General features: G+C 32.2%; 1 protein-coding gene across 2 annotated transcripts; it reads right to left on the bottom strand.

The window, feature by feature from the left end:
• Positions 1–3,393: 3,393 nt before the first annotated feature.
• LOC129972526 (uncharacterized) lies at positions 3,394–12,949 on the bottom strand. Of its 2 annotated transcripts, none has more exons than XM_056086690.1 (3): positions 12,844–12,949; positions 12,008–12,048; positions 3,394–4,711 (listed from the first exon to the last, which is right to left on the bottom strand). In XM_056086690.1, exon 3 carries the CDS (start codon positions 4,416–4,418, stop codon positions 3,402–3,404), a length of 1,017 nt encoding a protein of 338 aa, XP_055942665.1. In that variant the 5' UTR covers positions 4,419–4,711; positions 12,008–12,048; positions 12,844–12,949; the 3' UTR covers positions 3,394–3,401. The 2 variants fall into 2 exon arrangements, with proteins under 2 accessions (XP_055942665.1, XP_055942666.1); XM_056086691.1 differs by having other exon boundaries at positions 12,008–12,045; positions 12,844–12,883.
• Positions 12,950–23,370: the final 10,421 nt, after the last annotated feature.

Genomic DNA, 23,370 nt, shown 5'->3' with positions numbered 1-23,370 from the left:
GCGTAGAGATGAGGTTTGCTAAAAATGCCGACTCCAATAATGAGTTTTGCCGATTAACAAAAGTATCCATTTAACTTCTAGTGGGGTATAGTACTGTGGTGCATTATATTATTTAATGACATATAACTTTCAAATAGAAATTACTCTTAGTTTCTATTGAAAATTTAAAAAATCTTTTTTATTTTGTCGTGAACATTTACTGATAATTTATATCGACAGAACTTTCTTAAATTTATCTCAAGTAAATCATATTTTTATGAACGAATAAATGATGACAAATGCATGGTCAAGCAAGGGAAGTTGACTGATTGAAAACCGACCAGATAACGATTAAAATTCGAATTACACAAAACTTGAATTAAAAAACATTACCAAAAAAATATCAACATAAAACGATAATTTTTAAAACAAAAATGGCATGCAAAGCTTTATTATTAATATTTAATTGTTTTAATAAATATCGTATAATGAATAAATAATTTATTGTTGAAAATTTTAATAAAAACTTATCGCTTAAAATTTAAATTAAAAAATCTTTCAAAAGGTGATAGATTTACTTACTGTTTTTATGGAATGCATTAGCTGAAGTTCTCGAAAAAACTAACGGCTAAAAACGCATTTATTCACAATGATGGCGGTCACAAAGAGCGAACATGTTGAATAAATGAAAGCATTTAGAAAGGGATTAGGCAGAATTGGAATGAATGGCGAATTCGAATAAAAAAATATTAGAATTAGCCACGATTCACTGTAATAATAATAATTTAGCTCACTTCTATTGAAGGTTTAATGTCTACTGCTCACTATATAAGCTGCATTATTATTATTATTTTGAGCTTAATGCAAAATCCTGGATAGAAAAAGAGACTTTTGCTAAAAGTAAGGATATTTGCTCAGTCAGAAATTAGGAGATTTTTTTATTTTTCCATAAAATCTTAGGGTCAATCTACTTCCAGCCCTTTTCCAGATCTATCAAATTTTGTGTGATATCATCTGGTAGTGAATTTGAGGGAAAAGTTTTTTTTTTTTTTAGATTCTATTCTATTATGTATATAATAATTAATGAAAACAATAAAGATAAAAAGATCTCCATCTCTTAATTCACTAATAAACGAGCCTTATCACTTTCTCATACACGAAGTATAGAGAAAGTATTGTAACTGTCAAACAATGCGAGCTCGAAATTTTGACGAATCTTCACGTTCCTGAGTCCGAAAAAAACATTTTTGGCATTGTCTGCACCAAAGATAACTTAAATACGCTTTGATCTAGATGGAGGAAGATTTATAAATAAGGCCGGGATAGCCTGGTTGGTAGGGCGTTGGATTCGCGTCCCTTGGGTTGAGAGTTCGAACCCGCCGGCCGAAGACCCCCGCGAGTGTGATGGCTGACACGCGTATAAATCTGCAGTGGTCACAAAGTCCTCCATGTCGAGAGTAATACCACTGAAGGTACTGGATAAGGGGTGATCGTTCTCTGTGGTTGAGTGAATGAATTGCATAAAAGAAGTCCGCCCCTTAAAAAGGGTTGTAACGTGTGTGTAGTTAAGGCCCTAGATGGCGCTACTGTGAAAACAAGAGACGTACCCTTGGCTTAATCTACAAAAGACTTCTTAAAAGTCAGTGGGCTTGTCTAGGACAAGTGCCATTAGAAACAACAAGCAATTTATAAGTTGTCTTTACAAAATTTGTAGATTTCTACCAAAATCTATTCAGAGGAAGTCTATCCTCCCGCCTGTTCCAAATCAACCCAAGTACGAAACAAAGAGAGCGGACAAAATGTGGTACACAGATTTAACATCTAGTATGTATCCAATTTTGAGCAAAGGGCTGAACGTCTGCCGATCTGTACTTTCAGAAGCATGTAAACATGATAGCTCAAAAATGCAATGACTTAAGTATATTAGTATATCCAATTTGGTATGTGATTTTTCCTGGCTATATTTGTAGTTCTGTGTCAAATTTGGCTTTAGTTGGTTGAGAAACAAGAATGTTTAGCTGGTCTGGAACAAGAATTCGATTTTCGGATATTATTAACCGCATACCAGGGATTAATCGGCAAATAACTTGCCAAGAATGACCCGAAAAATTCAGTAAATTGTTAAATTCACGCCAAAGGTTAATATTTCGTAACTGTTGTACGCCTACTCCATGCAAGACATTTTTTGGGACAGCACCTTTTATAGAGAGTATGTGAGAAAGTTTTGGGAAACCCACTCTCGCTGATTAAAAGTGTTTTTTAATTAAATTTATTTTATACATTGCTTGAATGTTGGCTGCGAGTTATTTACTATCGAAAATTGTTTCCAACTAGGCCCCGCTCCTAAGGCCGTCATTGAACAAAGCCATTACTTCTAAACGGGATCAGGCTTAATAGACAAAATATAAACCATTTTTATCTAGATGTTAATAAAAATAAATAAATGGAAAAAAAATTGTAGAACGACACTTTTAGAAAAGATTTTTTCCCGCTCTGCGAATTTAGGCCAATACTTTTTTAATACCAATAACGCTCCTCTAAACTTTTCATCTCATATTATTAAACCAACCTTTCATTTAAACAAAAAAGCCAATGAGTCAGTTCACTCCCTTTCTCCAAGGGCCGACTCTACACCTTAAGGCAATAACAATGTCATATATTTTTTTCGTAATTGATACTTTTAAAAACATTATAAATTATTAAAAATTCATCATAATGTTAAATTACACTTTTACTACTATATAGTTTCTCTTGAAACGAAACGAGCAAGCTTTGTATTTTAACATTAACAATCTTTACTTTGTTTATTATTTATAAATTGAACTCAGTGGCACGATAGCCCATCTGGGCCAAGGCCTACAGTGCCCATATCTGCTTTCTTGACCGAGGGCCCTAGGGTTCAAGGCATCTTAGGTGGTCAGCCTAACACGGAACTTCCAGTGTTTAATTCCCAAGCATGCTTGGTCCCCAGTTTATCGATCTACTGAAGGGATGAAAGGCTGAGTCGACCTTGCCCAGTCCGAGGATCTGTGCGTTGGAAGCGCGAAGCGCTAGTTTTATTATTTATGCAGTCAAATATTTTATTATAAAATTTTGACAAAAATATTTGCAAAAAACTTTAGAACCGCTTTTCATAATTTAAATCGCCAAGACAATGCTGAAATATGTACTCATATGAATATAACCAAATAAAAATGACAATTTTTCGATTTCTGTGAGAAAATTAAATTATTTCAATAAACAAAAATATGTGCAAGATGGAATTCTTGTGAAATAAAAAAGAAAAACAATATTAAATAAATACAATGAGATGATTTTTAAAAAATAATTTAATTGTAAATTACATAATATTTATCAGCTATACTAAGTTGCACAAAGATTAAACAACCTGAAAAGCTGAATCCATTCCACAAATCTGCACTTTAGGTCAATTGAACTCGATTTCTACTTAAAATGCTTGTTAATAAGTTGATATCAAAGGTCCTATCTTGTTTAACATACTCCTTGAAACTGGAAGGACTCTGAAGCCAAAACTGTACAAGAAGTCCTTCATAATCAAAATCTTTCCAGCCTGGTACGATTCTTTCGCTCATTAAGAACTCCAAGAATAAGAAGAAATGATACGCAGGAAGATAAGTCCACAATTGATTCGCAATATCTAAGAAGAATGGTAGCAATGGCCATTCTATGAAGCAAGAAAGCACGTCTAAAGGATAATGTTCAAACACCTTTGCCAGCTCATCACCTTTCATTTGCGAGAGGCAAAATCGCAAAATATGATTGTCCCGTGAATTTGGTCGAACAGCAATTAATAAAGATAATATGCGCTGTTCAGAAGTAGACTGCGCCAAAAAATAGTTCAAAGCTGCAACTGTACGGCAGTATTCTACACGTAGCTCTATATTTTCTCCCTGGAATTTATCAATGTAATATTTCACGACAGAAGGATAAGGTTCATCTTCATCTAAAACTTGTTTTCTTTGCAATTCAGACATGCTTACCCATAATGATTCAGCATACTCGCTTAAACAATAGCAACATGCCAATAGAAATTTTTTACTAATGGATAAAATATCATTTTTTATTAATCTCACAGCAGTTCTATACCGATCGATAGTTCCCTCCAATTTCCAAACAAGAAATTTACGTACATCCACATTCCAATCTAGAATTTTAAAATGGCGCCATTTCCATTTCTCGGTTTCTACGTTTATGGTCCTGATTAAAGAAATCACTTTTTTCTGTAGTCGTTCTGGAAGCCGAGTTTTGATTACATAATCTTTAAAAGTTGCTTCCAGCTTTTCATTTTGAATCAGGGACAATGGAAGTCGAGAGTCTCCTTCCAAATCAGTAATTTTGGAAACATTATAAACAGCAACAGCTACCTTCACAAGAGACATATGTGCAAGAGATGGCACATAAAGAAAATTCATTATCATTACTACTCAAATAAAAAAATAATACAATTCTATAAATTAGTTAATTTTGTATCAAGGAGTAACAAAATTCTAACACTACGACTTCTTTGGCTAACTACACTCTGAGCCAAAAACTCAACTATACATAACCAAAAGGCAGAAAAGAGATTCCCTTCAGTTGATCTAAAAATATAATTAGACAATTATGAAGATTACCGAGGCTTTTAGGATATTTCTAGATTTGCAATGCATGCACAATAGGATGAACTGCTTTCATAGGCCTTCAATTTTTTGGATGAATATATGATTTCACACTAAAAATAATGAAAATAAATAGGAAAAAATTATTTATTTTTGAAAAAAAAAATCAAAGAAAACAAAGCATTTATAGTGCATTATAAATTTAGATAAAATAGCAGCATAAAAATAAAAGTTAAAATTTAACAAATCTTGAAAAAAATTAAATAAAATTGTCATAAACTAAAATACAAGAGCAAACATATATATATAGTTTAAGTAGATATAGATTAAAGCAATGGAATTAAAATCCATAGAACTTTTGAACACCCACAGAAAATTTTGATGAATTAAAATCCACATTTTAACTTAAGTATAAAATATATTAGTCAGTATTTCTATAAAATATTTGTGTATATGTGTGATATGTTTTATACCATATAATAAATCTATAATAGAGCTAAAATTTTAAGTCACAAAACAAGAATATTTTGGAATCATAAAAATCAAAAATTATTTTTAAAAAAATGTTATATAAAAATATATTTTTAATCAGTTTTAAAGATGAAAATTAAATATGAATGTCAGCATTATTATTATTTTGGAAATGCTTCATACATACGAATTCACTTTCAGAGTAGTGTGACTGAGCCTTTTATCAATAAATTACTTTTTCAAATTTTCTACTTTCCAAAATTAAAGAAAATTCCACAATACTAAAACAAGAAACTAAACTCCACTTCCATCCAGAGAGAAAAAGTAACAAGAACACCTCTGATTTATTAAATTCACTACCCTGCTGTACAAACATGCAGACTATATCTAAATAGGGGGGGCGGGAAGCATAAGGCAGTTATATTCCTCCAAGAAACACTTCCTTGAACTTATTTATGGAATGAGATCCCAATTACCTTCCAAGGGAAAGAAATAAGAAAGCACTTTCTTTCATTATTGAATATTTATGAATGCCATGATGAGATTAGAGTATCAGTAGATATTAAAGTAAGAGGAAAAAAGAATCAACAAAATTTAAGAAAATAAATAAGAGCAATTTTTGCAAAAGGTTAAACATAATAAAAATCGCAAATTTGCTATAATACCATCTACTACAAGTTTTTATTAATTTCTAAAACAATATAGTTTGAATTTTTAAACAAACCCTTAGTTACGTGAAATAATAGCAGGAATAAGATGAAAAACATTTTTTACAGTAATCAAGCATTTAGTATATATTACCTGATTCCATTTCTGCTGAATCAAAATGCAACTTTTAAAATGAATTTCTTACAAGAGTTATTTGGTAATTGAATGTGAAATTTTAACAGGACAAATTATCAATATGCAAGTAGAACTTTAAATGAAAAAAGCATTACTTTTGTTATACAAAATTTTGCTTAGTTGATCATAAATTAAATGTTTTGATACACGGATTATTGAAGTAGTTAATCAACTGGCCCAAAACATAATTTTTTTCAAACATGAAAACAACAATTTCTTACTAATTTTGAGGCACTGGACAAAAGAAGAGGGAGGGATGGTAATTGGCTCTTGTTTAGAGGAAATGGGGGCTATGGGTTTGCCTACTTTCCTTGAAATATTTAGTATAAATTAAAAATTAAAATAATGTTAAGTATAAAAAATATATTAAATTATTTGTTTCATATGTTGATTATGTATGAAATATATATATATATATATATATATATATATATATATATATATATATATATATATATGCATGTGCAGATACTGTACAGTAGCAAGTACTTGTCTTGTCAAGACAAGAACTTGCTATTGTCCAAACTATTGTCGCATGCACAATCTTCTTTTTGTACATGCGTGACTTACTGGAATATTATAAATTCCTGAATATAAACCCACCTTAACTTTTGGTCAAATCTTTTAACATTAATGCTTAATGATGACACCCAAAATAGAACATGACATTATACAATTGTAATTATTCATAGACACATCCAAAAGATCACAAGGCAGTATATCTGGTATTTTTGATATGGTTTAAAAGTGATAGTGGTAGCATAATAAAAAAATTTGTTAAAGCTATGAGTAGGAATCAATAAGTTATCATCAAGTATTTATATTATATCCCTTGCAATCAGCAAAGCTAAATTAAAAGTTTCCATTGGTTCATAGATTTGAGAACTATTTTAAGTGCCTTTTTATAGTGAGCTACAATAAAATGAAGAAGAAGCTTTTCATCATAGGCCAATAGATTATTTAGGAAATATAGAGTCAAAGAATTATAAAACATTTGTGACAGATACATGAAACTCGGTTGCACTATACATCTAAAATTAGATTGCAAGAAGACTTCTGGTACTCTTTCTTGAAAACCATGGCCAAGATAGCAGTAAGCACAATAAATGTTTTTATGGGGACATTGAAAAAAATAAAGATATCAGGATAGAATTAGCAGATTACTGTTGAACAGTTTTAATGACAAGTCTAAGAAAATGCATATGCAATAATCTAAACTATCTTTATAACATGGAATAAATAGTAAATGAGTTTGATAACACATTTTTTTCCAAATTAAAAATATTGATTTACAAATAAATATCTTAGGAATCAATTTCTGTTTTTCATTTATCATAATCATTATTAATAACCTAACATTATTTATAAGAAACCAATTTAATTCCTATGAAAATACATTCCTTTAAAATTTAATAAATACTTCCATTTAAAAATTTAGATTATGAGAATTCAAATTTGTTTAACTTAAACCAAAAAAACTTTTACAAATGACACAACATTAGTAATTGAAGAATAAAAATATAAAAAAATTCAAAAGCAAAGCTTAGAAAATTGAATTAAGAAAAAATGTCTTAATAAATTTTGGTTCAAAATTCACACTCAAAATGCAATTATCAATCAATCAAATTTTTTGCATGTAATATGAAAAAAAAAAAAAAAAAAGTACTCTTTCTGGGGCAATAAAAAAATTTGCTGGATAAAATATGGTCACAACAGAAAAAAAAAATTTGAAAAGCCCTGGTCTGAATTAAGAGTCACTCGCAACAAATAATAATAATAGTAAATTAAATGTAGAAAATTTATTATCTTATCATAAAAAGAGATCCAAAGAATAAATAATAACTATTTAATTACTAATGGTATTTTTATCTATCTTGTAAAATTAATTTTTATTTGTGGCAGAAAAATAGCAGAAGGAAATAAAAAAAAAAAATTCATTGTCCTGACTTTTTTTCTTGTATCATTTTGTGAAACAAGATATTTCTAGAATAATAGAAGAGCCATTTGAATAAATTTTCTATTTCATCTTGAAGTTAACAAATGGAATTGCATGCTGATTCCTTTAAAAAGCTATATGACCAAATTTTGTTCAAGTAATAAAAATATTCATATTTTCCATTACATTAAGAGAATCTCATGTATTTTCTATACTGTGACAAAAAAAAAAAAAATATCAAAGTTGTTCAAGTACAATTATAAGAAGTTGTAGCAAAAAACTGCTACAACTTTATATAAATTTAATTTTTTCTTCTCTTTAATGAACCGAAATATAAGATCAGCCATATTTCTGTTTATTAAATAAAATGCTCCATATGGCCATTGCATTCTGTAGTTTATGTAGTCACTCCCCTAGTTCTATAATTATTCTAAAATAACATTAAATCATACAAATGTAGTTAAATAGCAATTTTATTTAACTAAATTTTATCATTTATCAGTAATTATTTGAATTTACCAAATTTTATAATAGATGGGGGGGAATGAATTTTCTAAAGCTATTATAGAATAATTCCAATTTTTTATCCTTCTAGAAGAACATAAGACAGGATGTCCATGCCTGATAAGGAAATTAATCATCAATATTTGATACTCATTATAAAAAATGTTCTCTTTCACAAAATTTTAAAAATTGAGATAGGTGGTGTCACTTAAGCATTGTTTACCATTTTTAAGAAATAAAATATAAATTTCATTAAATAACTTTTTAAACCATGTAATAAAAAGTGAACTATGAATTGAAAAGTCACAGTAAAGAATTGTTATTAATAATCATATTTCTTAGAATAAACAATAGAAAGTAAAAAAAAATTAAAAAACATCCAATTAGCTTACATTAACTAACAATCATAAATGATATATATTATATATATTTGAGAGCTTTTGAGGAAATTATTTTCACAGTTGACTATGGGAATGAGGCAAATACATTTTGAGTATTAAATCATCCCTGTTTCTCACCAAAGGAAGAGAGTTCATGGAATGCTTAAAATGTGTTTTCTGTTTCTAATTCAGATAAAGAATGTATGACAAAGCAAATGCAAAGGTGTAATTTAGAAAATTATTACATTTTAACATCTTTTATTTAATCTTTAACATCTTTATTTATCTTTTTACATCTTTTATTTTAATAACAAAGCAAGTTTTTAAAAAATCGTTACCAAGATAATTATCTGTACTAAGTATTATAAAAAAATTAATTAAATTATTAGCTCATTTTTTTTAAATATCAACTTCAACCGGTGCTTCTTTTTAAAATTTTGAAGAATTGGTGGGAGGGGATTTATTCTTTGCAATATAGAATTTTCAACTTTTTTTCTTTTATTTGAATATCTTGAACTTTCTAGAAAATTTAAAATAAAATTATTTAACTTTAAGTATTATATTATTCCTTTATTCAATATGCCCAATATATAATATTTTACAGCTTTCTTTTTCCTTTGCAGTTAGACATGCATTTAACTTATTTCAAAACAGGTAGTTTGAAAGTAATGAACTAATAATGAAGGTGAATATGTGTGCATCTATGTGCATGTGTTTTGGCTTTCAATTAGTTTCACCTAGAACTACCAGATTTAACACAAATATACTATAGAGGTTCAAAATGTGAAGCTCAAAGTTTTTTTTTTTTTTTTTTTGTACGTTGAGGAAGAATTTTAATTAAAAATTAGGTGAGATTTCAAGATTTTTCTGTGATATTTCTTTTTAAAAAATACTACACAATATTAATTTTTACATTTAAAATGCAAAATAAAAAATGTCTTTTTAATTGAATCTATTGACACACTATTTTTATTTGGAAATTTTTCATATAGTCTTATCATTGACAATAGATTTCATTATTGAATTGAAGGTCAAGCCATTTTCATCGTTCATTTAATAATAGATAATCATTATAATTTTCACCATTACTAAGGAAGAAGGTATCAGTTAAATATTAGTGTAGTTTATGTATTGTGATCAATAAAGTCTTTTTAAGCCCTTCAAATTCAAAATTATGTCTAATATAGTCAGACATCTATAGTGTACCTATAGTATTAAATTTGTTGAAGCAAGTTATAGCACTCTTAATGGTGAAATAAGGAAGTTACAAAAACTAAAAAGGATTGCAGAAAGAATCCATGCTACAACAATAATATAATAATAATTGTTGTTAAATCTGTATCAAAGTATTGTTTTAAATATTCCTAAGTTTCATGGAGCTACCTGTAAATTTGGCAGAGATATTTGCAATTAAAATTATGATCTTTTCATGGCTTGAGAAACTGAAGAATGTAATCTCTGGTATTATCATAGAGCTTTACTGAATTAAGATATTGCAAAGAGAAATTTTAGAAACAAAGAAAACAAATAAAAATAATAATAAAATACAAAATTAAGGGGGGATCTGGGGATATATTTTCCAATTTTACAACAAACACTTTTGCAAGTTGCAGAAAAATCATAATTTTAATCACAAAAATCACCAACTTTACAGACAGTTCCATGAAACATTTATTTTTATTATGGCATAGTATGGACTTTTCGCCCAATCTCCTTTATTTTGGAGCTTCATTAGTTGCTGCTAAGGATGCTGTAATTTATTTCAATAAATTCAGCATAGTCAATTTATTATAGATACATGTTACTTCTTTGGCTATACAAGATACTTTTTTTAATTTAAAGGACTTAGAAAAACTTTATTTATCATCTTGCATGAGCAATAAGAAATTGCATCAACAAATACTGCGAGATTACAAGATGAATTCTTTTGAAACTTACATTTTAATAGTATAATGATGTTATGGTTTTTTTATTCAATTATGATGGTTTGTATACACAATGAACAAAAAAGATAAAGCTATTAAAAAGAACAGAAACAGTTTTGATGTCCATCAAAATTTGGTGCTTAAAAATACTTTCTTAAAGGAATCATGAAAAATAAATAAAATTTTAAAAAATTAATTAAAAAGAGTATAAACAATATTTCAGGCAAACCAGCTGATTAATAAAGGTAGTTAGCAGAAAATAATTATTTTTTGCATATATTTTAATTTCCTATGAAATTCACCATTGTTTTGAAAAACAAATTGGTTACCAGTTATACTATTAGTTTGATAAATTACATAAAATTAATATTGTTATAAATTATCCTTAATAATAATAGATGAAATTCATACGAAAATATACGAGATTTGTATTAATGAAGTAGTATTTGTATAATAAGTAAACAATCATGGGAGAAAAATCAAAAGGCAAAATATAAAATATGTCTTTGTTTATATATTTGATCTTACAATTATTCATTAGAGGTTCACAGACAAACACATTCATGCTTGATGTACAAATCCCTTTGTGTTCACTGAAATAATAATAATAAAAGAATTTTGATTGTGAATAATCCATGTCAACTAAAAGAACCCATCTATGAATATTTTTATGCAAGCAGTTCCTAAATTATTTGATTCATAAGTGTGAATGCTACTTAACAAAGTGCAAAAATAAGATTAGTAAACTGTCTATAATTAATTCTATGCAAATAGTATTCATATATCACAACTGTAGACAGACATATATGTTATTTTTAATGATTTGAATAATTTTATAGTTTAAGTAAAATATATAATTTCTTTTTTTTTTTAATCTTATAACTTCTTTTTTATAAGTGTTGAAAATGATCATATTTAACCATATTAATGATCATATTAACCATTTATTATCACTAACATTAAAAACCTATCTTATATCAAAAAAAAAAAATATCTAAATTTAGGAGTTTTTTTAAAATTAACATAATGCTTTTTCAAAATATATGTAATGAAAAATATATTTAAGTCATATATAAAAATACTGGTCAAAAACAGTGCAGAAAGCATGCTATTAAAATTTATGCCTATCTATAAAGAAATTATATTTCTAAGTCTTTATAACTAAATACCCATTGCAATTTATCTTAATAACTTATTACACTCATAATCAGATATTTCATTTTTTCCCCTTCCTTATAAAATATTCATTAAAATTTAAAAGATATTTTTTTCATATTATAAAAGTAAAATTTAACAATTTTAAATAACTATTTTCATTAGAATATGGTCATACAAGATTTATTCTTTTACCTTCCGGGAGCAACAGCATGGCACAACTACTACAGCATCTACTAAAAAAATATTTAAGATTAGTAAATGTACAATCAAGGAAAACTATAGATTAACAGCTGAAATTATTAAGTTTCAATTATAAGAGAAAAAGAGAGGTAATTTTCAAAATTCTTTATAAAAATACATGGATAGTAAAAAAAATTTAAATCAAAGTTAATTTTCAAAAAGGACTTCCGAAATTACTGATAGTACACAAGGATACATAGAAATAAAAGTCTTGACTATATATTTTAGTTGATAAATCATTTTTTTAAATCATTGCAAACATTTTTTAGTTAATATTCCTTAATCCATAATTCATCTAAATATTACAAATTTTCATTTTTCCCCCCTTTCCTTCTATTAATGCTCCATTTCTAAATGAAGAAAATATATACCTTTTTTTAAAAATTCTTTTGGTTATCAGAAATTAGAATGAAGTATTTTATTAATCGTTACAAAAATATTAATCTTCTCAAACGTACATAATAATAAGAACAGAAAAAGAATATTTTTGATATATACTACAAAAAACATTTCATTAAATTTTGCAAATAAGAAATTTTTTTTAAAAAAATCCTTCCAGAGAAGTGATTGGATTAAATAATTCATTTAATACAAAATTTTTATTTTTACTTTCAAATATTTTTAACTACCATTTTTATAAAAACGCTTCTTTTGCTTAAAATGTAACAATTTAAAGTAGCAAATAAAAAAAGTGCCACATATGAACGATTCAAAGAAACATAGCATTTGAGCAGAACAAAATAACAGAGCTCAAAAGACTCATCCAAAGAGCGCAGAGTTAAAAATACCTTTCAACCAGTTGAATTTCCCGCTGGAGTAATGTTTCACAACGCAATCTTCTTGCGCTGAAGTTCAAGAGCGCTACTACAAATGCTTTCACAGAGTGACTACACGTGCAGAATAAATAACAATAAGCGTCTGTACCACAAGCACGGATCTTAATGTTTATTGGCTGTCTAAATCACGTGCGTTAAATACTAAGTTTTACTTATCTTGGCAGTTTACTGCCTTTTTGACAAACAAACTAACTCTCTATGTATTTAATTTTTTTCTTCACATTTTTATATTTGTTTTAAAATATATTATAGCACAATGAGTGGGTTCTAGGAATTTTGTTTTTGTTTATTTAAAGGATGGTAATGCTTAGTGAGCTTCTAGTGACGTCATATGAGCATACAATCAACGTTAGCATATAGGCGCTTCATAAATAACAATTACTTAACAGTTACGGATATAGCAGATAAAAGTTTTACTACACAATTTTACGTATGTTTCAATACGTTGTAAATATGTGGGATTAAACAACTTGCTTCAGAACAATAATTGGGTTTTATGAAAAATAAAAATGAATAACTAATATATATATTTATATATATATATATTACCAATGATCAATACTTTTTTTTACTTTCTACCTAGCCAATTCAAGCTAAAGCAAAAAATAAAAAATGCTATTATGACTGAAGTAAAATGAGAGAATTAAGCAAAAAAACTAACCGAAGGCGTCTCCCTTACGGCCGTATTCACCAAACCGGTTGCTAAACATCGGATCGTTCAACCCATGATCAACGACAAATCATCAACCAATGATCATTGGTATTCACGAACGTTAATTTTACGACTAAGCATCAAGGTTACGACAAGCAGCAACGGCAACGTCGTGATGTTTCGGAGTTCCGCGACGTGACAAAGTGGTCACGAGCACCTCCACATCATAATTTGGAATAGATACTTTAATTTGTTAGTTTAGGGAAAGTTAAATTTAATTGAACTAGTTTAGACGAGCGCAGTAAAGCTCTAACGTCATGAAATTTGGTAATTAATTTAATTTATACATATTTTTCAATATTTGATCTCATTTAATTAATTAAAATAATAAAAAGATTATTTATGGGGTAAATAGATAATTTTAATGGATTTACGTTGCACGTGCCTTTTTTCTATGGGGGACTGATCATAACTGGGCTGAATAAAAATTACAGAAAATTTTCACGCGTGTAGCATATCGGCGTATGACTCTGCGTTTTAATGTGCAGATTGTAAACGCTCGATACATAAAATAAACATTTCTTATTTTAGGATATTACGACCAACGATTTAAAGTATTTTAAAGAAATTAAAAAAAAAACACAACTACATCAAATCCAAGCAACGGCGAGCATCTCACTCGTTCTATTTATTTTTTACAATATGAATCTCGTTGCCAGATGCAACAGCAGAAAAATAGTTTCATTTAACACAAAAATAATATATAAAATATTTTTGATGCAATTACTTCAAAAACAAACATGAACAATTATAACAATTAAACAAATACAAAACATTAATAATTATTTATAATATTTAGTTACGTGTGAACCACAATAACTTGCGATGATGAGTTGCGTTACTCACAACCTGTTCCTACATCACTCCCTTGCCAGTAACGAAGTTACGTTAATTAGAAAAAAATTGAAAATGACATTTAAATTTAATATGAATAGAATGCACTAGAACAACATTTTATGCATCGTCTGTAAAACGCACAGGTCGTTTTATTTTCCTTCCACAACGTGTTTGTGTGGTTAAAGCAGGCAGTTTCTCGTCCTTTATTGAATCACTTAATGCATTCTTATGTTGCATCCTTTCAGTTGAGCCACTTCTTTTGGGTTCACAAGATGCAGGACTGTTAACAGTTGATGGCAATGAAGCATCAGAAGTGTCAAAATGTGTTAACTTATAAGCTGGTTTAATTCGATCAATAGAAATATTTACATGTTCACCTTTGATTAATAACGTGAAAAATTTTTGCGTTCGTTGTAATACTAAAAATGGACCTTCATATGGCGGTTCTAAGGGTTTTTTTACGCGATCAATCCTAAGAAATACGTGAGTAGCTGTATTTAAATCTTGTGGAACAAAAATGTGTTGTTTGCATTTTTGCTTGGGTATTCTTGGTTTTACTAACTGCATCTGTTTTCGCAGATTATCAACAAAAGAATCTGTAATGGACACAGTTTTCGAATCTTCAAAAAACTCACCAGGTAATTTGATAGATTTACCAAATACCATTTCGGCTATTGTAAAACTACAATCGTCTCGAAGAGAAGCTCGTAAACCCATGAGAACCGTAGGCAACGACTCAGTCCATCGAATACAGTTGTGGCATCTAATGGCTGCTTTTAGCGTGCGATGTAGGCGTTCTATCTTTCCATTGCTTTGGGGATGATAAGACGTCGTATGCCGTAATTTTACACCACAAATGATTGCTAATTTTCTGAATAATTCTGAAGTAAACTGAGTTCCTCGATCCGTAACCACGAGAGAAGGTACTCCAAATCGTGTTATCCAGCATTCGTAAAAAGCTTGTGCAACAACTTCAGCAGTGATCTGCCGTAAAGGAACCACTTCCATCCAAGATGTGTGTCTATCGATGCATGTCAAACAATAGATGTATCCATCCGATGGAGAATACGGCCCAATCAAATCAATATGAATTACACTAAAACGATCATCAGGCGGTTTAAAAGTTCCAAATTCGGACTTTGTATGCCGCGAAATTTTATTTTTTTGGCAATGTAGACATTCTCGTGTCCAGTTGCGAACTTCCTGTTTCAGTGAAGACCAAATGAATCGTGATGACATTTCTTTAACTGTTGTACGAATTCCGGGGTGAGCTAAACAATGGATTTGTTGAAACATCCTCATACGGAAAGACTTTGGAATAAAAGGTCTAACCTTTGATGTAGATGTGTCGCACCATAAAGATTTTCCGGATGGAAGTTGACACTGCTTAAATTTCAAGGATTTACTGTAAAGTCGCAGTTGTTTCAGTTCGTCATCATCAGTTTGGGCGTCAGCAATTTGATCATAGTCTATAGTTGGCAGGTTAACATTAGCAATTCTCGATAATGTATCTGCGATAATATTTTCCTGACCCTTTACATGACATATATTTGTGGTAAATTGAGAAATATACTGTAAATGTCTCAACTGTCTTGGCGACGCTTTGTCGTTCTTTTGCTTAAAAGCAAAAACTAAAGGTTTATGATCAGTGAAGATTTGGAAATCTCTACCTTCCAAATAATGCTTAAAATGTTTTACGGACAAATAAATAGCCAAAAGTTCACGATCGTACGTTGAATAATTGGTTTGTGCCTCATTTAACTTTTTTGAAAAAAATGCGATAGGTTTCAACCCATCAGGTTCGTGTTGTTGCAAAACTGCTCCTATAGCCAAATCCGATGCGTCTGTGTGAAGAGACAGAGGATAATCGGAATTTGGATATGTCAACATTGCAACTTCTGCTATATCCATTTTGCATTTTTCAAATAATTTTACAGTTGCCTCACTCCAAGGCACTTTTCTCTGATCTTTCTTTTTGGCACCTTTTAAAAATTCATGAAGAGGGGCTTGAGTTTCCGCAGCATTTTTTATGTATGGACGATAGAAGTTTAGCATACCCAAAAATGTACGCAATTTTTGGAGGGTATTTGGCAATGGATACTCCAATATGGCCTTTACTTTTTCAGGCAGGGGCCTTGATCCTTTAGCCGAAATTTTATAGCCCAAAAATTCTAGTGAATCAACTCCGAAAACTGATTTGCTGACATTTATGCGAAGGCCGTAATCATTTAAGCGTTGAAAAACAATTTTGAGATGTGAGCGATGTTCTTCTGCACTAGAAGAGGCAATCAATACATCATCTAAATAAGGGAACACAAAATCTAAATTTCGAAATACTTCGTGAATAAATCTTTGGAATGTTGCCGGAGCATTCCGCAAACCAAAACTCATTCTGTTAAATTCGTAAAGTCCAAACGGAGTAATAATAGCTGTTTTTTTCTTGTCCTCCTCTGCAACAGGAATATGAAAATAGGCCTTAAAAAGGTCAATTTTAGAAAATATGACTTTGTTTGGTAAAATGTGCTGAAAATCTTCGAGTCTAGGAATTGGATATCTGTCTGGAAGTGTTTGGTCATTCAACCTTCTGTAGTCCCCGCATGGGCGGAAAGATCGATCTTTCTTCGAGACCATATGCAGTGGACTGGACCACTCTGATTTAGATGGACGAATAATATTATTGTCCAGCATAAACTTAAATTCCTGTTTGGCAGTTTCTAATTTCTTCGGATCTAATCGTCTTGCCTTAGAGTACACTGGTGGTCCCCTAGTTTCTATGTGGTGTTTTATAGTATGCTTTACATCAGAAATAAAAAAAATTAGGTTTTGTAATAGATGGGTACAAATACAATAAATCTGAATATTTACAGGCACTGTACATTGTATTTACACTGACGTTTAAGGCAGGTGCAACTTTTCCTTCAGTAGAGAGGTTAGTTATTCCATCAATTAATGTTTTATTCTTAACGTCAACTAACAAATGGAAACGATTTAGGAAATCTGCTCCTAAAATTGGCTGTTTGATATTTGCTATGACAAAAGGCCATTGGAATTCACGACGTAATCCCAAATCAAGGGTTAATACTTTCGTTCCATATGTTTCAATTTCAGTTCCATTTGCAGCATATAATTTATAATCACTAGTTGAAATTTGTTTTGCGGTATTGGGAAAAATGCTAACATCAGCTCCACTGTCCACAAGAAAACGCAAACCCGTTGTTTTGTCAAAGACAAATAAACGGTATTTACGGCAATCTTGATTTACTTCCGCAGCAGAACTCGCCGTTAAGTCTGCTGCTGATGCTAGTTTTCCGAATTTGCATTTTTCCACTCGCAAGGTTTCTTGCATTTATCGGGATGACATTTTGCTCCAAATTTATAATGATAAAAACAGTACCAGCAGGATTAAATCGTTTACGAGACGCGCTGCGCCCCCGATTGTTTTGATTAGCAGCTCTGCTCCTTGAACGACTGCGTTCAAGTTGTAAGCGGTTGATTTTACGCTCTAAAGAAACAATCTGCGAACGTAAACTATTTATTTCACTATCCTGCTCTATATCATCTCTAGATGTAGCATATATTTCCCGATTCGGATGCATTTCTACAATACGGTCAGCCATTTCGGCAAGTTTCCGGATATCTTCATTGCTGACGATTAGGATATTTCGGATGGAATCTGGCATTTTTTGAAGAAATAAGGTTTTCAACACATTATCCGAAATCCCATCTGTCGCCAAACTACGCATTTTTTGAAGTAGTTGAGTTGGCCGTAAATCGCCTAACTCCATTTCTGACACGAGACGCTGAATACGTCTATTTTCGCTTTCTTTAAAGGTATTCAGCAATCTCTCCTTCGCAGCGGTATATTTATTTTCATTAGCATCAGTGACTATATCCCATAAATTTTCAACAAATCTTGGTTCCATCTGCGCAATTAAATAATGAAATTTTGTTTCCTCCGATTTAATACCACTAATGGAAAATTGCGCCTCCACTTGGTAAAACCAAATTTCTGGCTTTTCTGTCCAAAATGGAGGTATTTTTATACTAACCTTGGCTACTTCACCATTAGCTGCAGTTTCCGTTGCACTTAGTTTCGGTTCGTGTTTTTCGCTGGTCGCCATTGCAGTTCTGTTTCCGGGTCACCACTTTATCGGCGTATGACTCTGCGTTTTAATGTGCAGATTGTAAACGCTCGATACATAAAATAAACATTTCTTATTTTAGGATATTACGACCAACGATTTAAAGTATTTTAAAGAAATTAAAAAAAAACACAACTACATCAAATCCAAGCAACGGCGAGCATCTCACTCGTTCTATTTATTTTTTACAATATGAATCTCGTTGCCAGATGCAACAGCAGAAAAATAGTTTCATTTAACACAAAAATAATATATAAAATATTTTTGATGCAATTACTTCAAAAACAAACATGAACAATTATAACAATTAAACAAATACAAAACATTAATAATTATTTATAATATTTAGTTACGTGTGAACCACAATAACTTGCGATGATGAGTTGCGTTACTCACAACCTGTTCCTACAAGCACATCGTAGCTATCTAGGGCCTAAACAGTAATAATTTTGAGAATTTTAAGCCACCAAATTGGCAACAGAGTTACGATGTCCTCAGCTTTTTTACGGCTGGGAAATTAATGTAAATATTATCAATTGCAGCTCTAGGTCTTTTCCTAGAGCTGGGTAAAGCAGGATCGTATGCAGGTAGATTTAGTAACTCGTTGCGAATCTGGGGTAATTTTTCAAAGAACTTAATTGACGTTCTTTTAATAAATTCCGAAACAGGTTCAATTTTGAGGTCGTTATGTATTATTTTTCCTCTGACGTACCAGGGTGCGTTAACTATTTTCCTCAGTTGTCTGTTTTGAAAAACTTGCAACCTCTTGATGTTAGTGGCTGATGTCGCCCCCCATATTTGGGAGCCGTACATCAGTATTGGTCTTAAAATGGCTTTGTAGAGCAGAAGCTTGAGCCTAATCGATAGCTGGCTCCATGGAGCAATTAAGCTGTTGAGTTTACAACTCATTTTGGTAGCTTTGGAGAGGGCTGCTTTAATATGACTATTAAAGCTTAATTTTGCGTCTAAAACTAACCCTAAGTATTTGTATTCATTTACAAAGGGGACGGGTTGGCCGAATATTTGGATTGGGGCTAGGTCAGGCATATTCACTTTTTTAGTAAATAGGAGGCACGCGCATTTACTTGGGTTGACTTTTATTTTCCAGCCGATGAGCCAGCACTGCAAAATGGTCATGTACTGTTGAATGTTTGCTATGACTATGTTTGGATCTCTATGCTGTGTAAGAATGGCGGTATCGTCTGCAAAAATTGCTAAGTGACAATTGCTAGCTCTAGGTAGATCGTTAACATAAATGTTAAAAAGAGTTGGAGAGAGTAAACTTCCTTGCGCACAACCGCTTCGGATTGGTCTGGGGGAAGAAATTACATCATTAACTCGTACCCGAAAATTACGAGAAAGTAGGTACGAGCGTAAAATTTTGACAAATTGCGCCGAAAATCCAAGTCGCATGCACTTGAATAAAAGCCCTTCGTGCCAAATTTTATCAAAGGCTTTGGCTACGTCCAGAAAAAGTGCACCTGTGGTTTGGGACTTCACAAAGCCACTGTGAATCAATTCTGTAACACGAATTAGCTGGTGATTCGTCGACAGATTTTTACGAAATCCGAATTGCTCGGAAATTAAAATATTATTGTCGCTGAGAAATTGATTCAGGCGTTTGAGAAGCACAGATTCGTACACTTTGCTCAAGCTACTAAGTAGCGAGATGGGACGGAAATTTTGAGGTAAAGTCAAATCAGAGTTTGGTTTTGGAATAGGGACAACCACAGCTGTTTTCCAGCAATCGGGGAAATAACAAAGTTCCATTAATTTATTTATTAAAAAAGTTAAATATAAAATAAATCTAAAAGGGAGGTTTTTAATCATGCGATTTGTAATTAAATCCAATCCTGGCGATTTATTCGGCTTGAGGTTATTCATGAATTCCATGATTTCCGTGGGCCGAACGGGGTGAAGGTCGTTTACGTGTTGTTGCGATAAGAAGCTCTCCAGCTGATCTGTGACGAATTGAGTCAGTGGGGGGTTCGCCAGCCACGCGTCCGCGTGGGGGGCGAACTGGTCCTGTAGGCTATCTGCCAAAGTTTCCGCCTTCTCAATGGGAGCAAGTGCGAGTTCCCCCGTCCCCCTCTTAGGGGGGGGGGATCGGGGAGAATGGTTTTCTAAGGAAGGAGGAGCGGCGCCAGAGGCCGCGTGTGTCAAGGTCTTCTAATTGACTCGCTCGCAGGTGCTCGAAGTGACCTACTTTTAACCCTTTGATCTCATCCTGGATTCTGCAAAGTTCCGTTCTCACTTGAGGATCGCGAGAACGTTGCCAAATTCTTCGCAGGTAATTTCGCAGTTTAATTTTGGTTTGGATTTCGAAAGGAAGCTTTTCTGGAGGTTTGTTAAATTTTGGTTTTGAGGCTTCTGCGAGCGCCTCCGTGAGAATTTTTCCTAGACTTCCAACTGCAAATTCAGCGTCATCATTGCTATCAATTTTGAAGGGAGGAAGGGGTTTTGAATTTAAAATATGCCGAAAGTTCTCCCAGTTGGTGGAGAATTGTGCTGGTGAATTTAGAGAAAAGGTTCCAGTATTAAAGGTCAAAACTACTGGAAGATGATCTGATTCTAGACAATTTAGCACTCTAATTTGAGAGTGGAAAGGAATTCGCTTTAATATTGCGAAATCTATGACGGAATCATTAGAGCTAACTTGATTAATGTGGGTTGGAGAGTGGGGCGCCAAAATATTGATTCCGTCCTGCGTTGCAAGATAATTATACAACTGCATACCATATCTAGTTGATTTATAGTTGTTCCAAGCGATATGACCTGCGTTCATATCGCCCGCAATGATGACGTTAGGGCCTAAATTTAAAAGTTTTTTCAAATCCTCCAGAGGGAATCTGTACGAACTCCCAGATCGTACATATGCTGACACAATTTTGAGAGGGGGGAGATTTCCTAACTTAACCTCAATAATTGTCGCGTCCATCCTCTCTAAAACGGGAGTGGGGATGACGTGATGTTCAATTATTGATTTCACATAAATACAGGTGCCTCCGTATATGCGCTGACGATTAATACTATCTCCGGATCTATTTGTTTTATAAATCCGGTAATTAGCGATTAGGGGTGTGCACTCCGGGGGGGAGTTGGGTCTCTTGTACCAAAAACACATCAAGATTTTGCTCTAAAACAAAGTCTCTTACTTCAGCGATCTTGTTACGCAAGCTATTTGCGTTCCAAGTGCAGACCTTAAGATTATGCAAGTTTACTGAGTTGTAACGATTGAATTTTATTTTTGGGGACCGCAACTAAGTTTGACGTACTCTTGGAAGAGAAAATACGCCATATCAGCACCGTGGGATGCAGCACGAATTGCTGGTAATGCCTTTCTAAAGGCTTCGAGTAGAAGAGGTGGTTCACACCATTCTTCTCTCATTACTGTAGCTAGGCCAGAAAAGATGTCGGTAAAAATTTTGGATTTATTTGCATCCGCTGGGACCGACTGTTTTTGAATAGGCTCTACGACAACTGGGGAAGCGGGTTCTCGCTCCACTGATACATCTAAAGAGGGAAAATCTTCTTGGTTTGTTAAGATATTTGAGAACGACACTTTTTCTTCGACTTTTCTGTAATTTTTTAGAGGTCGATGCGTCCTGGGGGGATCCCAGATGGATCGATTGGTAGGGTGGTTTTTAAGGAAATTACTGGTGGCGGGATTTCGTCCACCTGATTTAGGGAATCGTGGACACTGGCGCCAGTTCGCCGCATGGTCACCTGCACAGTTAGCACATTTTAGTTTATCCTCAAAGGCTAAAGGACAATCTTTAGCTCGATGAGGTCCTGCACATTTAACACATTTCACAGGAAGCTTGCATGCTTCGGAACTGTGAAAAAATCCCTGACACCGCCAGCATTGAGAGGGCCCCTTTCTACCTCTGTAACGCTCTACTGAAATTTTGGTGCCAAACATTTCAGTCAGAGTGTACACCGTTTCTGACAGAGGGCCGTTTGCGATTTGCGCATAAAACAACGGCATCGGAGATTTAGTTTGAAATTTTGACAGTTGAGTAATACTGACAACTGTAAAGCCTTCTCTTTCTAAATCCTCTTTAATTTCCTCAATAGGTGTGCAGGAGGGAAGACCTCGAATAACGACCTTTATGGGCCTGTCAGTTCTTAACATGAAGGTCTTAAACTCAGCACCCTGAGCTTCGAGAAGTCTAGAGAGGCGTCGGTGCTCCTCATCTGTTTCTACTGTTAATTTTAAAAACTTACTACTCATGCTGGACTTTAAAGAAGGGGCCTCTAATCTACATATGTTAAGCATGACTTTAAAGTCTGCTTTAGGAGTAACGAAGAAGGGCGGGACTCTTCTCCGTTTTGGTTGTGCAGGTGCCTGCTCAGCATCGACCTCGTCTAATGCAACCTCTTCGAACTAGCGTCTCAATCGCAACGTCTATCCCTATGGGATGGGCGAATCCATCCAAAACCATACTTTCGACAGGTAGGGACGTTGACCGAGAGGGGCAGCAGGGATAAACGTTGTCTTTTAAATGTTGAGTTGTAGCTCAACGCTTATCCCGCTTCAATTGAATAGTTTTCCGCTGGAGTGGAAGGATGCGTTTTCCAAGCAAGGTGTTGACATATTAGCTTAAAACATATTTTTCAGTGACCTTCATCTTATTCAATGGATATTTAATACAAATACCATTTATTTTACCAAAAGCAATATTTCAGACAATTCATTTTCAGGTGGCTTTTACTGGTTTTCTACTGTTTTTATTATTATTATTACTAATTCTGTTTTTATAGGGTTCTGAATTTCCTGATATTAAT

Source organism: Argiope bruennichi, chromosome 6 (genome assembly GCF_947563725.1).
Source record: "Argiope bruennichi chromosome 6, qqArgBrue1.1, whole genome shotgun sequence".
NCBI lineage: Eukaryota > Metazoa > Arthropoda > Arachnida > Araneae > Araneidae > Argiope > Argiope bruennichi.
This window is presented reverse-complemented; position numbering and strand designations above follow the sequence as displayed.

What these genes read in the sequence shown, in the direction of transcription:
- LOC129972526 (XM_056086690.1), bottom strand. Translation starts at nt 4,418, where the DNA reads ATGATAATGAATTTTCTTTATGTGCCATCTCTTGCACATATGTCTCTT.